The sequence below is a fragment of the Coregonus lavaretus genome (genome assembly GCF_964263955.1).
Source record: "Coregonus lavaretus genome assembly, chromosome: 18".
Classification (NCBI taxonomy): Eukaryota; Metazoa; Chordata; class Actinopteri; order Salmoniformes; family Salmonidae; genus Coregonus; species Coregonus lavaretus.
The window spans coordinates 29,490,318-29,511,776 of NC_140005.1; the positions used below are offsets into that span (position 1 = coordinate 29,490,318).

Consider the following 21,459-nt stretch of genomic DNA (forward strand, 5'->3'; position numbering starts at 1 on the left):
AGGCTTTAAGAACTGGTCTTCTGGTGCGTTGGGTACAGAGAATAAAAGGGCAGATTTCCGGGCGTTGTAGAATAGATTCAGAGCATTATGTACAGACAAGGATATGGAAGGATATGAGTACAGTGGAGGTAAACCTAAGCGTTGGGTAACGATGAAAGAGATAGCATCACTGGAGGCCCCGATTGAGCCGGTCTCCGCGTGTATGGGGGTGGGACAAAGGAGCTATCTGAGGCAGGTTGAGTAGGACTGGGGGCTCTACAGTGAAATAGTACAATAAGAACTAACCGAAACAGCAATAGGCAAGGCATACTGACATGGGAGCGAGGCATAAAGCAATCACAGGTGTTATTCGAGAGAGCTAAGACAACAGCTGGTAACGGTGACGAAAGTTTGGGCTGAGGCTAAACAGATAAACAGGATGGGGTACCGTATAAAGGAACAGTCCAGCAGGCATCAGCTGTATAGCTGAGTGATCATAAGGTCCAGTGAACAGCAATAGGTGAGTCCGGGAGCAGTTCGGTGGCTGCTACGGCACAGGCGAGCAGGAGGCACGGATGTTGATTGCGTGTGCTAGCGGGCCGTGGCTAGCAGATGGATCTTCGTGGTCGTCGCTACAGGAAGCCTGTTGAAACCACATCAGATGATTACATCGGCAGACCAGTCGTGATGGATCGGCGGGGCTCCGTGTCAACACTAGGAGGTCCCGTACGGTTGACAGAGAGGTAGATAGCCGGGAGATGGGCCTGGCTCGAGGCTAGCTCAAGGCTAACTGATGCTTGGTTCGGGACAGTGGTGATTAGCCAACAACAACAACAGCCATTCGGTTGCAGCTGATTTGATTTGGAGCATGATTTGGAAAGGCACACACCTGTCTATATAAGGTTCCACAGTTGACAGTGTATGTCAGAGCAAAAACCAAGTCATGAGGTTGAAGGAATTGTCTGTAGAGCTCCGAGACAGGCTTGTGTCGAGGCACAGATCTGGGGAAGGGTACCAAAACATTTCTGCAGCATTGAAGGTCCCCAACAACACAGTGGCCTCCATCATTCTTAAACGGAATACGTTTTGAACCACCATGACTCTTCCTAGAGCTGGCCGCCCAGCCAAACTGAGCAATCGGGGGAGAATGACCTTGGTCAGGGAGGTGACCAATAACCCGATGGTCACTCTGACAGAGCTCCAGAGTTCCTCTGTGGAGATGGGAGAACCTTCCATAAGGACAACCATTTCTGGAGCACTCCACCAATCAGGCCTTTATGGTAGAGTGGCCAGACGGAAGTCACTCCTCAGTAAAAGGCACATGACAGCCCGCTTGGAGTTTGCCAAAAGGCACCTAAAGGATAGACCATGAGAAACAAGATTCTCTTGTCTGCTGAAACCAAGATTGAACTCTTTGGCCTGAATGACAAGCGTCTCGTCTGGTGGAAACCTGGCACCATCCCTAAGGTGAAGCATGGTGGTGGCAGCATCATGCTGTGGGGATGTTTATCAGCGGCAGGGACTGGGAGACTAGTCAGGATCGAGGGAAAGATCAACGGAGCAAAGTACAGAGAGATCCTTGATGAAAACCTGCTCCAGAGCGCTCAGGACCTCAGACAGGGGTGAAGGTTCACCTGCCAACAGGACAACGACCCTAAGCACACAGCTAAGACAACGCAGGAGTGGCTTCTGGACAAGTCTCTGAATGTCCTTGAGTGGCCCAGTCAGAGCCCGGACTTGAACCCAATCGAACACCTCTGGAGAGAGCTGAAAATAGCTGTGCAGCGACGCTCCCCATCCAACCTGACAGAGCTTTAGAGGATCTGCAGAGAAGAATGGGAGAAACTCCCCAAATACAGGTGTGCCAAGCTTGTAGCGTCATACCCTAGAAGACTCAAGGCTGTAATCACTGCCAAAGGTGCTTCAACAAAGTACTGAGTAAAGGGTTTGAATACTTATGTAAATGTGATATTTCCATTTTTCTAAAAACCTGTTTTTGCTTTGTCATTATGGGGTATTGTGTGTTGATTGATGAGGGGGGGAAAACAATTTAATCCATTTTAGAATAAAGCTGTAACATAACAAAATGTGGAAAAAGTCAAGGGGTCTGAATTCTTTCCGAATGCACTGTACACAAATGATGTTCAGAGACGAGACAAGAAGGAACGTTTGGGATTTTAACCACAACTGTCAGTCCAAAAATCATTTTTGAATCACTACCTTCCAAAACAGAAGTAACCTATTCATTTTTCTATGACTCAGATATTCAACTGAGGGAAAAAACAAAAACATATTTTGACGTACGTCAACTAATTCCAGCGCCAACACAAACCCATGTATAACATCCTCCAAGGCAACTGTGGCCACTTCAATCTCTCGGCTGATCAAACCCTTCTAAGCTGCAAACCATTTTTCATCAGCTCAATTACTTGACAACTGTTTTGCTCTCTCCCCCTCCCTCTTCCCCTTGCCTCCTCCTCCTCCCTTCTCCTCCTCGGTTGGAAGTGATCATTTGTTCTTTTATTAGAGCTGATAAGATCCCCTGCATTGTCTGCCAGCGCTCGTTGGAGAGCCTCCCCTACTGTTCTAGCCTCCAGCGCATCTCCATATTATTGGTGCATTATTTCATGCATGCCCTGCTCTTTTATCAAGTGCTTTTGAAGTAATGTTAATAGACTAGAAAATCTAGACATTTATGAAGTATAGGCCGTGTTTATGAAAAAATCCATAAAGTATGACGGAGGCGAGGTGAGGTAAAAGCGGGTGTTTTAATAGATTATGGAGAAGGGGAGAGTCGTCGCAAAGAGCGCACATTTTTAATGGGATTTTTTTTGTTAGAAATGAAGTTAAACGTTCTAATTAATCTGTACATCCTGTGTAACTGCCCTCCCTCCACCACCCCCACACACACACACACACGTCTGACTTGGATAGATCTTTCTGGCCCCCCTGAAGCTAGACACCGCCTTTTTAGTTTAGCTAATTACCCTTCTGTGGTAATTTAGGTGCATGTTGCCTCCGCTGGCTGGCGGACGGGGTTGGGGGAGGTAAGGGAGGGGTGATGGAAGAGAAGGGCTGGAAGTAAGCTCTTTACGGCTGTGAAAAATTCAGAGGAAGAACAACTTGCCATAAAACAAATCATTTAGCTTAATTTTGGCTATTCATCAAAACCTAAACTTCCCCCAGAAGCTTTCTTTTTTTCTCCCTCTCCCAACCTGAAACTCAGTCAGTCAGTCAACTCACCATGAAGCTCTACTGGCTCCCTAATCATCAATCAGAGAACCCTCACATATAGTGCTTCATCTTTACATTAGAGGAGGGAAATACCTCCCTATGTTCTCTTCACACAAGCCTCTGTCTGTCCTCTCTGTGGTTCTAAGTGGGAGGTTCTGCCTAACTTGACCTGTGAACTTCCCCAACAAGAGGGTCAGCCACAGCTCAGCTCATTGTTTTAACGCATTTAGCCTCCCTTAAGAAGATTATTCAAATTCTACCGCCTGCCGCGCTTCTGCTCCTCCCTTTGACGCTAATTGCCAACGTCAGATCCACTTTCCCCTCCATGCTTCCGAGTCCACTTTGACAATTTTCAAAATCCAATGCAAATCTTATTGCAGGCTTGCGAGAGGCTTCCGCAATATTGAATGTCACTCACAATTAGGGGAGTGAAGGAAGGGTGAGCGGTGAGCAGAGCGTTGGCCTGGCAACCTGAGGCTAACCCCGCTAGCTCCCCAAACGCTCTTCTACAATTTGATCAGTGAATATCATTACCCCACCAAATATCCCAGGGGTGATCCATTTACCTTAACACAGGAAAGATGATATGTTTAACAACCATTCATCTGATGCTGTTGCAGCTCAGGAGTAAATCTGGCACTACCGTGCTCCAAAGGGATTGTGATTGTGGGGGAATAGAAAAGGCAGCATTAAATCAAATAGGTGTGAATAAAATTCAGTTGAATGCATTCAGTTGTGAAACTGACTAGGTACAGTGGGGGGAAAAAGTATTTAGTCAGCCACCAATTGTGCAAGTTCTCCCACTTAAAAAGATGAGAGAGGCCTGTAATTTTCATCATAGGTACACGTCAACTATGACAGACAAATTGAGAAGAAATAAATCCTGAAAATCACATTGTAGGATTTTTAATGAATTTATTTGCAAATTATGGTGGAAAATAAGTATTTGGTCACCTACAAACAAGCAAGATTTCTGGCTCTCACAGACCTGTAACTTCTTCTTTAAGAGGCTCCTCTGTCCTCCACTCGTTCCCTGTATTAATGGCACCTATTTGAACTTGTTATCAGTATAAAAGACACCTGTCCACAACCTCAAACAGTCACACTCCAAACTCCACTATGGCCAAGACCAAAGAGCTGTCAAAGGACACCAGAAACAAAATTGTAGACCTGCACCAGGCTGGGAAGACTGAATCTGCAATAGGTAAGCAGCTTGGTTTGAAGAAATCAACTGTGGGAGCAATTATTAGGAAATGGAAGACATACAAGACCACTGATAATCTCCCTCGATCTGGGGCTCCACGCAAGATCTCACCCCGTGGGGTCAAAATGATCACAAGAACGGTGAGCAAAAATCCCAGAACAACACGGGGGGACCTAGTGAATGACCTGCAGAGAGCTGGGACCAAAGTAACAAAGCCTACCATCAGTAACACACTACGCCGCCAGGGACTCAAATCCCGCAGTGCCAGACGTGTCCCCCTGCTTAAGCCAGTACATGTCCAGGCCCGTCTGAAGTTTGCTAGAGTGCATTTGGATGATCCAGAAGAGGATTGGGAGAATGTCATATGGTCAGATGAAACCAACTTTTTGGTAAAAACTCAACTCGTCGTGTTTGGAGGACAAAGAATGCTGAGTTGCATCCAAAGAACACCATACCTACTGTGAAGCATGGGGGTGGAAACATCATGCTCTGGGGCTGTTTTTCTGCAAAGGGACCAGGACGACTGATCCGTGTAAAGGAAAGAATGAATGGGGCCATGTATCGTGAGATTTTGAGTGAAAACCTCCTTCCATCAGCAAGGGCATTGAAGATGAAACGTGGCTGGGTCTTTCAGCATGACAATGATCCCAAACACACCGCCCGGGCAACGAAGGAGTGGCTTCGTAAGAAGCATTTCAAGGTCCTGGAGTGGCCTAGCCAGTCTCCAGATCTCAACCCCATAGAAAATCTTTGGAGGGAGTTGAAAGTCTGTGTTGCCCAGCGACAGCCCCAAAACATCACTGCTCTAGAGGAGAACTGCATGGAGGAATGGGCCAAAATACCAGCAACAGTGTGTGAAAACTTTGTGAAGACTTACAGAAAACGTTTGACCTGTGTCATTGCCAACAAAGGGTATATAACAAAGTATTGAGAAACTTTTGTTATTGACCAAATACTTATTTTCCACCATAATTTGCAAATAAATTCATTAAAAATCCTACAATGTGATTTTCTGGATTTTTTTTTCTCATTTTGTCTGTCATAGTTGACGTGTACCTATGATGAAAATTACAGGCCTCTCTCATCTTTTTAAGTGGGAGAACTTGCACAATTGGTGGCTGACTAAATACTTTTCCCCCCCACTGTATCCCCTTTCCTTTCCATTTGGGACTCCTGCTGTTAACTAGCACGCTGGTTAATGAAGGGTCAATTTTCTCCGTCTGACAACCCGCAAGCTTAATCATCTGTTATTAGTACAAATGGGTTTTTCTTTACAAAGACGTGGATGCTACAGAATATAGGACTTTTTTTCTTATTATTATGATAATGGCACAATGTGGTTGTGGAAGCTGAGTGATACTGAGTGACTTGATTCAACAATGCAGTAATACCTGTTTTTATGACAGTTTCTATTAAAGTTTTCCTGGCATAACTTGATGGTTGTTGTAAATAGCATGGGTGGCTTCGAAAGCTGAAACCGTATACTTTTTTCCCCCTTTTTTTAAATTAAAGCTGGAACTGCTCTTTTTTTCCAACAGTGATTGATGTGCTAGAACAGTGGCATTTTTGATAATTAAATTATGCAAATAATGTAGACAAAGCATGAGTCTGGAGAGAATTCACATTAAATCACTGATAAACATCAAAATAATAAAACAGGAACAAATTAGTTGGAAGAGGAACTCTGATCTCTGGTATTGTATCTTAAGGCAGAGCAGTGACCACAATCAAATGTGTCACCTCTGAAGAAAACCCTCATTACCCATATCACAGCTAATATTATGTTAAACATGACCTCCAAGCAGAAACTAATCAAGGGTGTAACTGATAGAACAAAAAATGCATAAACAAACCACAAATTAAATTATTGTCCCTTTTTTGTGAGCCTCCCGGTCGATTTCACCTTAATGATGGTAACCAAAACACACCCAAAGGGCCTGCCGCGACGACATCATAAAGGTTAACATATTCTGTACATCAGTAGGGCAGATAGGGATCTGTCAGATTGCCAAACGACATCAACAGTTCGTCTGAGATTAGGGAGGGAGAAAGTGGAGCAGACAGACAGACGGAGCAGAGAGGTCCAACATCTATCACACGCCACGTCAAGCATTTCTTCCCATGATACTCTCTGGTCTACCACCAGTCCTGCTCCCAGTCCCAGTCAGATCTAGCATGCCCGGTGTGCCAGGCCTGTCAGGAGCCATGTGCTGTCCCTCACACTGGCCACTTCAGCCTACTGCCTTATTCAGTGGGTCTCAACAGCCATGTGGAAGCGATTTAACAACAGGCCTAAAACTTCAAACAATAGACTTCACCAATCAACGTATTGCCATAATGCAATAATTTCTCTGTATGTGACTGTGACTCCAAACTGACAACTTCTTCAGGGGAAATAATTAAGACCACAGAATAAAGCATTTGAGCTGTTCTTCCCCTCCCCCTTTCTTTAATAGGATCCCACTCATTATTTCCTAAAGTGGGATAGAGGGGGGTTGGTTTGGTCTGGTCTCAGACTGCCTTTCCTCTGTCGGTCTACAGTGCATTCGGAAAGTATTCCGACCCCTTTCCTTTTTGTTACGTTACAGCCTTATTCTAAAATGGATTAAACAAAAAATATTCTCATCAATCTACATACAATACCCCATAATGACAAAGTGAAAACAGGTTTTTAGACATTTTGCAAATGTATTATAAATGAAAAACAGAAATACATTATTTACATAAGTATTCAGATCCTTTGCTATGAGACTCAAAATTGAGCTCAGGTGCATCCTGTTTCAGTTGATCATCCTTGAGATGTTTCTACAACTTGATTGGAGTCCACCTGTGGAAAATTCAATTGATTGGACATGATTTGGAAAGGCACACACCTGTCTATATAAGGTTCCACAGTTGACAGTGCATGTCAGAGCAAAAACCAAGCCATGAGGTTGAAGGAATTGTCCGTAGAGTTCCGAGACAGGATTGTGTCGAGGCACAGATCTGGGGAAGGGTACCAAAACATTTCTGCAGCATTGAAGGTCTCCAAGAACACAGTGGCCTCCATCATTCTTAAATCGAATAAGTTTGGATCAAGACTCTTAAAGCTGGCCACCCGGCCAAACTGAGCAATCGACGGAGAAGGGCCTTGGTCAGGGAGGTGACCAAGAACCCGATGGTCACGCTGACAGAGCTCCAGAGTTCCTCTGTGGAGATGGGAGAACCTTCCAGAAGGACAACCATCTCTGCAGCACTCGATCAATCAGGCCTTTATGGTAGAGTGGCCAGACGGAAGCCACTCCTCAGTAAAAGGCACATGACAGCCCGCTTGGAGTTTGCCAAAAGGCACCTAAAGGACTCTCAGACCATGAGAAACAAGATTCTCTTGTCTGATGAAACCAAGATTTAACTCTTTGGCCTGAATGCCAAGCGTCACGTCTGGAGGAAACCTTGCACCATCCCTACGGTGGGGCATGGTGGTGGCAGCATCATTCTGTGGGGATGTTTATCAGCGGCAGGGACTGGGAGACTAGTCAGGATCGAGGGAAAGATGAACGGAGCAAAGTACAGTGAGATCCTTGATGAAAACCTGCTCCAGAGCGCTCAGGACCTCAGACAGGGGTGAAGGTCCAGCTTCCAACAGGACAATGACCCTAAGCACTCAGCCAAGACAACGCAGGAGTGGCTTCGGGACAAGTCTCTGAATTTCCTTGAGTGGCCCAGCCAGAGCCCAGACTTGAACCCAATCGAACATCTCTGGAGAGACCTGCAAATAGCTGTGCACGGACACTCCCCATCCAACCTGACAGAGCTTGAGAGGATCTGCAGAGAAGAATGGGAGAAACTCCCCAAATACAGGTGTGCCAAGCTTGTAGCGTCATACCCAAGAAGACTCGAGGCTGTAATCGCTGCCAAAGATGCTTCAACAAAGTACTGAGTAAAGGGTCTGAATACTTATGTAAATGTGATATTTCAGCAAATATTTCTAAAAACCAGTTTTTGCTTTGTTATTATGGGTTATTGTGTGTAGATTGATGAGGGGGAAAAAAACAATTTAAATACATTTTAGAATAAGGCTGTAATGTAACAAAATGTGTAAAAAGTCAACGGGTCTGAATACTTCCCGAATGCACTGTATACTGTTGCCGGGACCCCAATGCTAGGCTATATTGTCACGGCAACATTCGCCATTACCACGACAGCAGATTCTCATTAAGACGTGAGTTGTGGGGCAACACATTTGCATGCTCACAGCGAGGGGCTAATTGTATCAATATGTAAAATTCTCCCCCTAAAACAAAGCGATGTTGTTCATATATTTTTGTTCTAATTGAACCAGTGTGCCATGGAGGTAGAGTCAGCAGGCTGAGAGACAAGGCACTGTCTTTGGGATCATTCTACAGAGTTCAGTGCAAACAAATCAGATTTAATTGTTTTCTGGGGAAATTGCTTTGGATTTTGAATGATCATGAATAATGACATTAAGACAGACAAATGATTCTGTTGTTTAAAGGCAAAACGATATATAGTTTGTATGTCACTAAGGGTCTACAGTATAAGCGTAGGCTATGAGCGTAGTATAAGTATAAGAGTAGGATAATAGAACACACATCCTGCGCTACATGCTTATCCAAGGCTCAAGTCTAAATTATTAATGTCAATAATAACAGCTATAACTTTGTTGATCCCCTAAAATGTTTTAACTTTCTTAACCTTCTATGAGATCAACAACAGTGTGCACAGCATGATATCATTACTCTGTAAGTTATCCCCAACACTCAATGGTTCTACCTCAACCATCCATCCATACACACGTGTTCTTACTCATCTGAGGTTTTGGATGGGAGATCAAGGTCGTTGTGGATGAGATGGACACTTGCCTTGTTGACAGTAACTTGACAAGTGTAATCCCCAGTACAGAGTGGGTAAACACACAGCACCAGCTGCCCACGCAACCACGGATACACTCACTTCCTGTGTTCTCTCCTGTTGAGCTGAGTCTGTGTGTTTAAACAATAAGAAAAAACGTTCCATCCTACAAACTTCACACACGAATGTGGATGTAGATACACAAACACACATATACACACACCCACAAGGCTACATTCTGCAGACAAATACACACTCTCAGACTACAAACTTCAGTGAAATCACAGCTTTGTATCCTAGTCGGATTTCAAAGGCTATGTCTTTGTTTCTAGTTCCTCGTCAGACTCAAACAACAAAGTTGTAGCTAGTTATAACGATCCCTGGAATCAACCATTCTTATCCATCTCAGTATTTCACTGGGAGTTATGCACCACTATGCTCCTTGTAAGTCCCTAGAAACACAAGACTGACTTTCCCCGTCTAGCCACTTAGCCATCAGTCTCCCTCCTCACCTCTTGATCCTTGTAAGTCCCCAGTAAAAATCAAAAGAGACACACATATCCCAAACCCAACCACCCCACCCCCTCTCCATGTTTCTACTAACTTCCTTGGAATCTAAAAGACAACCACATCTCCAACCCAGCTACCCAGCCATCCATCCCACCACCCTCCCCTCCGTCTCCCCTCCCGTGGGGGTCTCTTACCCTGAAGGCCTGGCTGTAGGGCCCGATGTTGGCGGGAGCCCAGTGGGACAGGCTCTGGACGTGAAGGGCCTCTCTGTGGTGGAAGGTAGCCTCCTGCGCAGCCTCCTGGGGCTCTGGGGGCCAGTCGTGGAGCAGACAGTCCATCTGGAGGAGCTGACCGGCAGGTAGAGGGGCCTGGACACACACCCTGGAGAGGTGGAGGGAGGGATGAAGAGGAGGGGAGGACATGAAGGAGGAGATCCTGATGATATGATCTGTATACTCATCAACTGTATACGGACAGTGAAGGATTTAGTGAGGATATGTGATTGTCTCTGCTTTTTGGGTGAGGGGTCAGTCTAAGTGTGCTAAATAGTCTGTAGACTCTTCTCCTTATCCCCTGTCCTTCATCTGCACACATCTAAGAATGCTGGAAAGGTGTGTGTAAATAACATTAATATGAGGTAGGAGACAGGGAGGGGAAACCTCTCTAGACAATAGAAAGGCAGCCTACGGGTCCATTATGGTACCTGGCAGGGGGGTTGATGCCAAAGTGGGTGGTGTAGACTTTGTTGAGTGAAATGAAGTCCTCCATGTTCCTCACATACAGGTGAACCAGGACAATATGCTTCAGCTGCCAGTCTCTCCTCTCCAGCTCACCTACACAGGACCAAGTCACAGGTTACAGATACACGCACAAATATTTCTCATTGTAGGGAGAATACAACGTGTTTAGGTTGCTAAATGATTGTGGTGACACTTGAGACCATACTGAATGCACATTGAGCTATGTTTACCTTGACATAGTTCTGAGAGTCATGATTTATTTCATCCCATGCATTGTACACAGCTCAGCTCCCTTAAAGAGCATCGGGAAGGGAAGACCGGGGGCTTGAAGCAAGGTCTTTCTCCTCCTTATTATATGATAGGGCATCAAGTTTGTTTTTCCTTTGCCAACGCTGGCATCTCAGAGTACTTCACACACTTCGTCCTCATACAAAGAGGTTCTCCATTAAATATTAACTCATTTAATATTGTCTCTGCTCTGTGAAGGCTGTTCAGCCGCATACCACGATTAAATATGCTTTTCATCTTTCTACCCTTTTTCTCCCCCTCACCCCCCAAAATCAGATGCTCTATTAAAGTGTGCACTTTTAGAAAAAGTTCTGCGGGGCGAAAAAGAGCTAACCCACACAGCGTGCCTGTGTGTAAGTGTAAGTGTGTGAGAGTGAGTGTCTGTTTGAAGAGGAGCGGGGTGCGCTCCGCTCTGGGTTAATTTAAAGTGTCTGTCCTCGTGTGGTGCGCTTGCAATTCCGTCCCTGTGATGGACACAGAAGCTTACACGTGGGCCTCCCAAACTTAAAAAGAGCATTTGTGAATAAAGAGCTGTGTTTTTGCTCGGGCCCAGCCTGCCGCACCTTTCAAGTGCATTTTCCTAACACAACAAGGAGAAAGAGAGGTGTCCTGGGAACAAAGGAGTTTTCCACCTCCGTTTTCTCAATTGGCTGGTTTCAGGGTTAAACCTTGCAAAGGGGTTACAGAGTGCCGGCAACCACTCCAGTACTCCTTAGCACCAACCACTTTTTATATTCTATATTCCTGATATAACCCCTGGTAAAAGCAGTCCAGAACCTTATCTTCCCTCAAAAGTTCTACATTTTTATTTGATCGAAGCTAACATAGATTATTTTGGGTTACGGCGTTAGTTTGAGTTTGTGACTTATCACTAGAGTTTCTGAGAACCTAAAGAATTTTCAAGTAGCCTTGTGTTTCTTGGAAATTGAACATTTTATAAGTCTGTTTTTTAAACTTGTGATGCACTAGTTTGCAGCATCAGAGTTACAAACTAGTTTGCAGTCAGTATACTTCCCCCCTCTTTTGCTGTACTGAACTGTACCTTGCAGCAGAGTGAATGCTGTAGTGGTCTGACTCTGGATCCCTGGGTCTGGGCTGTGAAGCCCAGTGATACCTGAGATCCACTGGTAGCCCCTGGAGCTTCTAGGTGAGCAGGACGGGAGGTCTGGAGGGAGAGATATCAGACCAGACGGAGGTTTGAGAGGCCTGCAACTTGAAAAGTGAAATTATTGCTTTTCTATAAACTAAACTAGGCCTATGTCTCAAAGATATAGACGCACAATGTTTTAGAAGATATGAAGAGTATTTTGTAACAGCTAAATCATATGTATACGACTGCTAAGTAGTAATTCATTCAGAAATGGACAGTAACAACATTTTTTATTCCTAAACAGTCATAAATATGTTCTTAGAATGACAGCTCTTGTCAAGTGATCACTCAAAAGAGCTAGCATTATGACACTGGCCACATGACACAGATACAGTGCACGCACGCACACGCACACACAGGCACACACACATACACACACACACACACACGCGCCTCACCACGGCCCCGATGACAACTAAGGTCGCCATTTGATGTAAATTCTTCCTGGATGTCTTCAGCTTGATCAGCCTCCTCAGTCATCTTTTCAATGACACTCTGGCAAGGACAACTACCAAGGGGCAAAACACTCACCACCGCGCCCTGCAATAAAACATCAAGCCAAACAGACACAGCCCCAAAATCACATAACTACACACAACCATTGCAAAACAACCAACAGAGCACAATTTGTTTTTCAAAAAGCCGCCACTACACAGGCTAGGCAATGTATGTCACTATTTTTCTGATGAGGGCCTAGACACAAATAACTTCAAGGTGAATGAATATGAAACACATGCTAACATATTCATGAATTACACCAAGCAGGGAGGGGCGGCAGGCGGTTGTATTTTCTGATACAATCATGCCGGCTATCACTCTTCTTGATTCCTAGCTTTGCTTTGACATGCTTTGGATTTCACCACACTGGTGTTTTATTCATTTGTTTATTTAGAACTTTGCCTCCATACCCTCTTCTTAAAAAAAAAAACATTAGCATTCTCAAAGGCATACATATTACCTGCCAAATTCCACCAGGGCGTAAAACATTTAAATACACATTTCAAATTTTCTTAACAACTACCCCCCCTCCTGCTGTCAGCTGCATTTGGCCATATGATAATCAAATTAATTATACTGCAGCCCCTCTCGATTGCTGCCTACACAGGGAGGGAAAAACTGAGGGGCAAATGATGGAGGGCCGTGATGTCCCCACCCCCTGTGTTGCCCACCGCCCGCCCTAGTGCAGTCTCCTCTAGTCATCTAGTGCTTGTGTCAGGGCCGATCTGTCACCCTGATGGAAAGAGCTTTGGACTGCAGCATGAGGGTAGGTTATCCTCTCCCCTGAATCCCAGGCCCAGGGAATCTCCCTGCTCTTCCCCCAACCAGCAACCCAGGGGGGATGTGGGGATGTGTGTGTGTGTGGGGGTAGAAAATACATAGCTGTAGGTATGTATGGAGGATGGAAGCTGGAGGGTCACCGGGGTTGGAGGGTATGATTTCTGTCCATAATAACACACACAAACACACACACAAACCATGCCCTAGAGCACTGGCCTGCTAGGGGCTGCTCCCACCCGTGTGACCCCTGTGAACCCCCTGTGTACCCCCTCACACACAAACATACACACACATTACTGCAGCTAGCACAGCTCCTCTATAAAATACTAGATAAACTCTCATCTTCTTTGTTCCAAGTTCGTTCTTTCTCTCACCATTCTTTACTGGGTTTCTTTACTACAAATACAATGCACAGAGTAACTGACCCAGATGCTGTTGTTTACTAAGCTTGTTGCTTTTATTTCGTTTCCCGTCTCTCTCTTACTCACTGGTTGTAGCCTCCAGTCCGCTAAGCTAATTAGTCGCAACCAGACCAGACCACTGTAATACTGTTAAAGGGAGGAGCTGTTGTGTTACACACAACCTTGTCTGACCTGACCCCTGACCTCATAGTTAACTGTGTAGACTTAAGTTGGCCAAATCTACAGATACATAGACGTCTTAGTTCTCATCTACCCTACCAGACCAGAGGCAGCCAGGAGGAAACCAACGAGAACATGTTGCAATGGGAAAAGTGACATGAGTCAATCCAATGTGTTGCTTGGGTACATACAGTCAACTGTGGGATCCAGATAATCTCTCTCACACTAGGAGCCAGGGCATCATCCCTATGTCTCCAGAACCCCCCACCCCTTCCCTTTACTCACCTCCACCCCTCTTTACTCCTCCCCATCCCCCCACTGTGTCCGCTTAGCCAGCTACCTGAATCTTAAAAGCCATAATTTAAGCAGACATGTTTATTAAGCCAGGCCTAGTTTCAGGCAGGAGTGAATATTGCAGACGTCAAAGTAGGCCATGTGGGACTAGAGGAGCGAGGGATGGAGAGATGGGAGGGAGACCCTCTGGAGGCAAACTTATCACGCATCAAAAAAGCAACTATTAGAGACTGTTCAATTCTGTTTATTCTGTGTACTGAGTGACTTCTGTATCAATGGTGTGCAAGACTAATTTATTTAGTTAACATCCTGAATTGCATTTACAACTTGAACTGAAACCACTAAACGCTGACACAAAAATAGCCTAACTCTGCAAAAAGTAAGACTTACATTCTCTTTGTCCTCTGTGTGCATCTTGCTGAAGTGCAGGTAGCCAACCGGAGCAAAGGCATCTGCAGAGTGGATCACTGTCTCCATAGTATCACTGCAGAAAGATGAAAACACTTTTATAAGTATATACTTTCTTGTCTGTACATTCATTTCAAGAAAGATACAACTTTCAATGCTGGACTTACATAACAAGTCTCTTCTTGAACAGAGGACAATCGAGAGTAAATGTCTCGTATTCGCCCCCTTCTCCACAGACATGGACTCCATACTTCTCAGAAAGCTGTCCAACAAAAACAATATGTTCATAATCATTTCATTTTAAGATCCAGCCTAAAAGCAATCACTTTACTCTAAATCTATATGTTTGAAACACTAGCCAAAACATTACTGTTGGTCATATATCGAGTCTTCAGATTAAACTCAATGATGCTAAGAAAGCAGTAACAGTTTGAAAGCAGGCCACTCTTTAGTGAGTTCATTCAGGGTGACATAATTATATAACAAAGCCAGATCCAGCCTGGTGAGGTAATGCTCTGACCTGAGTTAGATAGGGCTCCATGTCAGCCAGAGGTTTCCCCAAGTGTTTCTCAGGATCCAGCCCTACACACACACACACACACACACACACACACACACACACACACACACACACACACACACACACACACACACACACACACACACACAGAAGAGAGAGAGGGAGGCCTGATCAGGGACAGAGAACAGTGATTGAAGATGACAGGCGCTGATGCTTTACGGGCAGTCACACAGACACACACGTAAACCTGCACCCTGGATCTATTTATTTGACTTTGCAAGTAGTGTACACAGATATCTCCGGGTAAAGGTAACATTTTTCAGTCGCAGCGGGGTGAAAAGAGAGAAGCACCCCTCATCTGGTTCCCTTTGATAACCTAAACTCTGAGAGAGGGAGAGGGAGAGGGAGAAAGGGAGAGGGAGAAATCCTGTTTAATTTGCCTTCCCCCTCTCCTTCCCCTTACACGGTGCATGGAAGTGACTCACAGGCCCTCAGCTTTGTGTGGGGCAGCAGAGAGAAAAACAGGAGGAGAGGAGGAAGAGAGCTATGTCTGCTTACCTAGCCAGTACCCACCAGTGCCACATTCCAAGAACACCATTACCTCTTACTTCAGTTTCTTCGTCATCATCTTACCTCAGATCAAAGCTTAGAGAACAAAAAGACCCCACCTTTGAACGTATAAGCCAGGTAGTCACTCAATTCTTAGAGGTTCCAACATTAGCCAGTAATAGCCACCATGGCTGTATTAATGGCTTAGCATGTCAATTAATTTACAGTACTGGCGCATTAAGGGCACTAACAGTTTGTGTTCCCTCTATCTCATTAAGTGTGGATGGTTTTACTCTCTGCGTGACACAAAAATCCTCCGCCTGCTGTCAAAATATTCCTGACACATGTTCCTGATGAAGCCTCCTTTCCGACCTTTAGCTCTTTGATGAGGAGGCCGATGAGGTCACACGACATCTTCTGAGAATAAACAACTCTGATCCTCAAGTAAACAAACAAACAAGCTACTTATGGTATCTCCCCAGGTGACCCTACCTGCTCTTAACTTCAAACAGCCAATGAGACAGCATGTAACTCAGCAGACACAACAAAGACAAACAGCTAAACAACAGATGGGAGTAAAGGTGAAACCAGCTGAACACTATGACCAAAGAGGCTTCATATAAATTATCCTAATGTGGTTTCCTGTTAATGCTAGAGCCTCAGCCAATCCAATCTAGCTAGCCTATCTGATTCTACAGCCATGGAGACTACCATAGACAAGATTAGCAAGGCTATGTTCAGCTTTATGTGACTGAGAGGGTTTTTAGTGGCTCACTTAGTTTCACCCATATCCAATGTCTTCTCAGTGTGGCTTTTCATACATAGTCTGACACATTACAAACAAGTAATTACCTACAGTATAACAGACTGACATGCTATTTTGACAAAATGCCAATGCAACCTACACCACAGTATTCTGTTCCAATATATTTGGTTATCAAAACCTCTGAACATTCATTATCCTATTAAAATCTACTTAATCCTGCTCATTTACAAGTTTCTATGTAATTAGAAGGCAAATGTTAATCATAACGTGAGAAAATATATTATCTTCCTGTCCTGACAACCTCAAAGGTCAAGGTTAGATTCCACGGTACCTCTGGGGAGGGGCATGCAGCATCCCAAAGTGGGTTTCAAGTTAAGCCTCAACTAGGCTCCCAAGCCTCCCATGGTCCGGCGCTGTGAAGGAGAGAGGGAAGACCAGGGGGGATTTAGGGAAGGAGAGAATGAGAGGAGAGGAGTGTAGAAGGAGTGAATGAGCCAGGCCCTTGTTCTCCACCCAGGGGAGCTGTAGCCTTAATTAGTGTGAGAATATCTAATCTCATCACTCTCTCATCTTAACCCTGCACAAAGGTAATAAGAGAAAAAGCATTAAAATTCAATCCCATTTAAATATCCTTTTTAATTAGTCATGCCTTTTAACACATTTTAATGATTGGCTTCAAATTGCTGAGGGGATGTCGCTTTTTTAATGTGTTCATTAACTTACCCTAGCCTTAAATAATATATGATACATGATTTGATATTTACAGGGAGGGAGGTGGCAAGCGCTTAGAGATGTGTGTGACAGGAATAAGTGATAATATACCATACAATATATAACTATTCAGACTTGAGATGCCAATCTTCCAATGACATAAAAGTAGTTTCATCTTCATGAAATTCCCCCAATTAATGAATAATGGCAACAGAAATCTGTTTATCTTCTTCTTGCTGAACCATAAGATGGGCCTAACTGAATCCATACTGGACAAGTTTTGTGAGTGTCACTCAGTGGCTACTTACTGTGAGCCAAGCCCACCACATTGTTACTGTTAGCTTCATCCAGCAATCTAACACTGCACTCATTTACATGGTCTTCACATCCCCGTCTCCTCTCAACCTGTTTTACAACATGACCTAAACCCAATTACCTAACCTCATTATGCCACATTAAACCCAAATAAGCCCACTAGAAGCTGTCATTTGTCTGCCGCCAGAGACAGGTTGGCCGCACTTTGGAGAGAGAAGCTTTCCTGGGAGACAAAAAGGAATAGCTGGCCCTTAAAAGGCTTTTTATCCCGTATTATCCTATAAAACCGCAATTAAATTCAGTGAACTTCTCAAACCAGAGAGTGCGTAATGAGGAAACACGTTTTACGGGGTACGGTGTTCACAAAATGACTCTGCCAAAGCTCGAAATGAGTGTTGAAAAAGAGAGGTTTTGCCCTATTTGAACAGTCACGTCAGTAGTATGTTCAAGACTAAATCATAGTGACATGTAAAACTGTTCTGTAAGTGTATTGATGGTTATGCTGTACACAAAATAAATAGTATGGAAAGGACACCATCATATCCATTACTACCTGCTTATTAGACTACTAACTACTACAAAAAGCTGAAATGATGCATAACTGATCTTTTAAACAAAATGTTTGAAAAAAAGGCAGTGTTAACAGATGAAAAGGTGCTCTCACTGCTTGCTGAACTCTGCTTGCGGGTCTCTCACAGACCTACGTAGTCACAGCCAATTATTTCAACAGTAAAACCTTGTGTATACTTTTTACCCACTGGTGAAAGCCTAAGCACCCTTCATCAATTGATTAGTGAAAACCTACAGCATGAGTTACCTTCTTAATTTAAACTAGTTGTGTTCTCCTGCTCAGTGTCCTTGGCACTCTGCTACATTGTACCTAATGCTAAATTAAAACCTGGGAGAGAGATTCTAGATACTGCCAGAGCCAGAGCCGAGTATCGCAGCCATCCACGAGTCGTCTTAAGATCTGGCACGTCTGCCGACTGACAGCTTGGCATTAATCCCTGCCTTCAGAGAGAAAAGGGAGAGAAAATTGGATTCAGGATGTGAAACATTTGAGCTTTTAAATGCATGAAATAAGCATCTCCCACTAGAAGGTGAGCCGCGTCAAGCCTTTGAACAACGCTCTCAAAGACCTTAGTGAAAACAATAGCTGTTCAGTATCACCTCATCTTACAGAGGGAGAGAGAAAGAGAAAGAAAGGGAGGAGAGAGGGAGGGAGGGAAACACAAACAAAAGATGATAAGATTAAGGTTATATGTGAAATGTGTTCAAGCTCTTATCTGAAATTCAATGTCTCAGAGAGGAATAATAGGCAGGGTGAATAGAGCGGCACCCACCTCAAAGATGGAATCTTTTATATCCAACAAATTAAAAAAGAGAAATTGTGGCCAATTATAACCTTATCCAATGTATATTGCAAGTTTTACACAGACTTTATCCCAGACTTTTAGAAAAAGACACTAACTGGCAATAAAGAGGAAGTATCAATGATACAAAGATATTGCAGAATTGAATTCCATCTTTACTTTTGTATTTTTTTTTTATCCAATAGGTGCCATTGACTCTTGGTAGTGATGTATCCATTCTAGCAGCAAAATGTAACATAAGTGTTAAAGCTTTATATCAAATATTGATGTTTTAGTTCATTGTGGCGAGCTGGGCCAAAACAGTTCATCATTGACCCTTACACTAAACTAATGACATTGTTGACAGAGATGTATATGATTGAACCGGCCCCACAAGGTCAGGTCATATGAGTCAATAGACAGGTAAAAAAAAAAGGAGTCTTGCTACTTGGCATGTCAAGACTAAATGACTAATCCTACACTTTCTTTTGTCTTTCTGTGGTTAGCAACTTTCCATCCCAACGTGATGGAGGGAAGGAGGAAAGGAGGGGTGGATGGGGCTCTGTGACCTGAGTCAAGGTTAAGCTGTGCAACCTGAGGCTGATGGTTTAGCGTTTACTGTCACTGTGTTAAAGTTGCTTTAATTGTTTTCATCACAATGCTTTACTGTCAGTGGTACATCAAATGTCAACAGCAAATTATAGCACTGCTTGCCTCTCAAGGCTAATTTGGCCCTGGCCATTGAAAGGACAATGGAAGCTGATTTGACTTCCAGGAGAAAACGTAACTATTCCTCTGCCTTCAAAGAAGTTTGGTTTTTCTAACAGTAGACAAGACAACATGACATTTCAAATAGACAATTGTTGTCAAACAAAACTAAACCAACCATTAGGTCTTCTAAAATAACTAAATTAGTCCATGGTTTTAAACTGTAGCTACAGTATGGTCTTCAGTGAATGCAAATCAGTCCACATTTTATTTTTCTCATAACACAAAGGAAGGCCTAGTGCAAAGGGTAGAGCTCAGCTCATGTGATAAAAGGTTTCCGACGGAGAAACCTTGATTTCAAAAACGGCAATTATCGCTAAAGCTGCGGAGCAATTAACTGCTGCAGAGAATGCTGAACCTGCATGTGCAACCCACACACACCAACACTAATCAATCAGTTAACTAATTACATTAATATTTAATACTGGCATTTGGAATTGCCAATTATCACTTGCTAGGGAGAGAGCGGTTGTGCTATATGTGAAAACAATGAGGATCCAACTCAGGTAAAACTTAATGATCGTCTAATACACATAATTCACATTTATAAATCATTTTCATTTGGCTTTATAATATTCTGCTGTGCTCAATATCTTAAGAAATTCAATAGCCTTCACTACATAGGATATCAGGAGACAGAAATCTGACAATAATCTTTTTCTGTCTGTTCTTTCTCTCTTTTCTCTCCAACTGTGGATTAGGGTAACGTCAGTATGAAAATAAGCGCTTCCTGAGAATTCATTTTTTGGACAGCTGTCTTTTGACAATAGGGATTTGTCACCTTCAAAATCTCTTCAGTTCCCCCCAAAAAGCAAAAGCAGTAGGAAATGCAGTTTACTGTTAATTTTTCACCTGTCTCTCTAAGTAGGTAATGAAGGAATATTACACTGAAACTACCACCCAGTCTCTATCCCTTCATCTCCCCAAAGAAAAACCTATCTTGCAGACAGTGCCAGATGAACCATCAGCATATCAAACATCGCAGCATTCTCTGTCATTTCAGATGTGGCTTAGACCTTTAACCCTGAGAGAGCTGTTTTTATCTCTTCCTGAGGTCTGCGAAGGCAAATCCGCCTCGCCCCCTACCTCATCCCCTCAGGTACACCCATCTGTCACCCAATACCCCCCCAAACAGCACACCTCGCTGCTCAGACCTGCTTCGAACCAAAGCTGCAATTATTTGAGTGGTGCCTTAAAAGGGCCCGAGGCACTCGCGGCCCCATTAAATTCTCTCATTTCTAATTACCCCTGCCTCGGGACAGGTGAGGAGTCAGGGACCAAAATAAGATCTTCTACCTGTAGCCAAAACACACATACACACACACAAACAAACACACACTCACAAAATGAATGTGTGGAATGTTATTTTTCTTTTAGAGGAGTAGCTATGTGTTAAGAGAAGGGGTTGAAAGCTTGGCGGTACGGTGGCCTGGTCACTGGGGGACTTAAGCCTTTAAGGTGAGGTGTTTTCTCTGGCTGTGAATGACTTCGGGCGGTAATTTGAAGGGACTAGCGATGCTGGGGCGATAGCAGAGAGCAGCAGCATACAGCAGAGCAGAGCAGCATTCCTGGGCCAGACACAAAGAGGCTTTGTCTCGGCGACCAAATTAAGATGACGTTGTTTTCAAAAAGCCCTGCATTAGCATAATTACTCTCCTCGCTAACATCCTCTAGGTTCATTGCGTTCAAACAAGGTGGAATAAAAGACAGTGTGATCATTGACATCAAAGGGAGAAGAAGTAACCCAAGTGGAATACACAAGTCAAAAGCATGTGTTAGATAAAGCTAGATAAAGGGACTTCACTTGGAGAAAGAACAAAATTATAATACGTTTACTTTACAGAGATGCTAGAACACAATGATCTTGTCAGTAAAATTATAACAGGCTCAGAATTGGATTCTTGCGATTATCTCTGTCTTTAAAAAGCGAAAGATTCAAGTTTGAACGGGGGGAAAAATGA

At 43.8% G+C, this 21,459-nt stretch overlaps 1 protein-coding gene across 1 annotated transcript in view; it reads right to left on the reverse strand.

The window, feature by feature from the left end:
- dph6 (diphthamine biosynthesis 6) overlaps positions 1-21,459 on the reverse strand; it is an 85,278-nt gene that overhangs the window by 36,088 nt on the left and 27,731 nt on the right. Inside the window, exons 6-12 of the mRNA XM_084182599.1 lie at positions 15,038-15,099; positions 14,685-14,779; positions 14,500-14,593; positions 12,355-12,496; positions 11,849-11,971; positions 10,482-10,611; positions 9,973-10,159 (exon numbers count right to left, since the gene is read on the reverse strand). Coding sequence (XP_084038725.1) covers positions 9,973-10,159; positions 10,482-10,611; positions 11,849-11,971; positions 12,355-12,496; positions 14,500-14,593; positions 14,685-14,779; positions 15,038-15,099 — 833 coding nt within the window. The remainder of the gene's footprint in view (positions 1-9,972; positions 10,160-10,481; positions 10,612-11,848; positions 11,972-12,354; positions 12,497-14,499; positions 14,594-14,684; positions 14,780-15,037; positions 15,100-21,459) is intronic.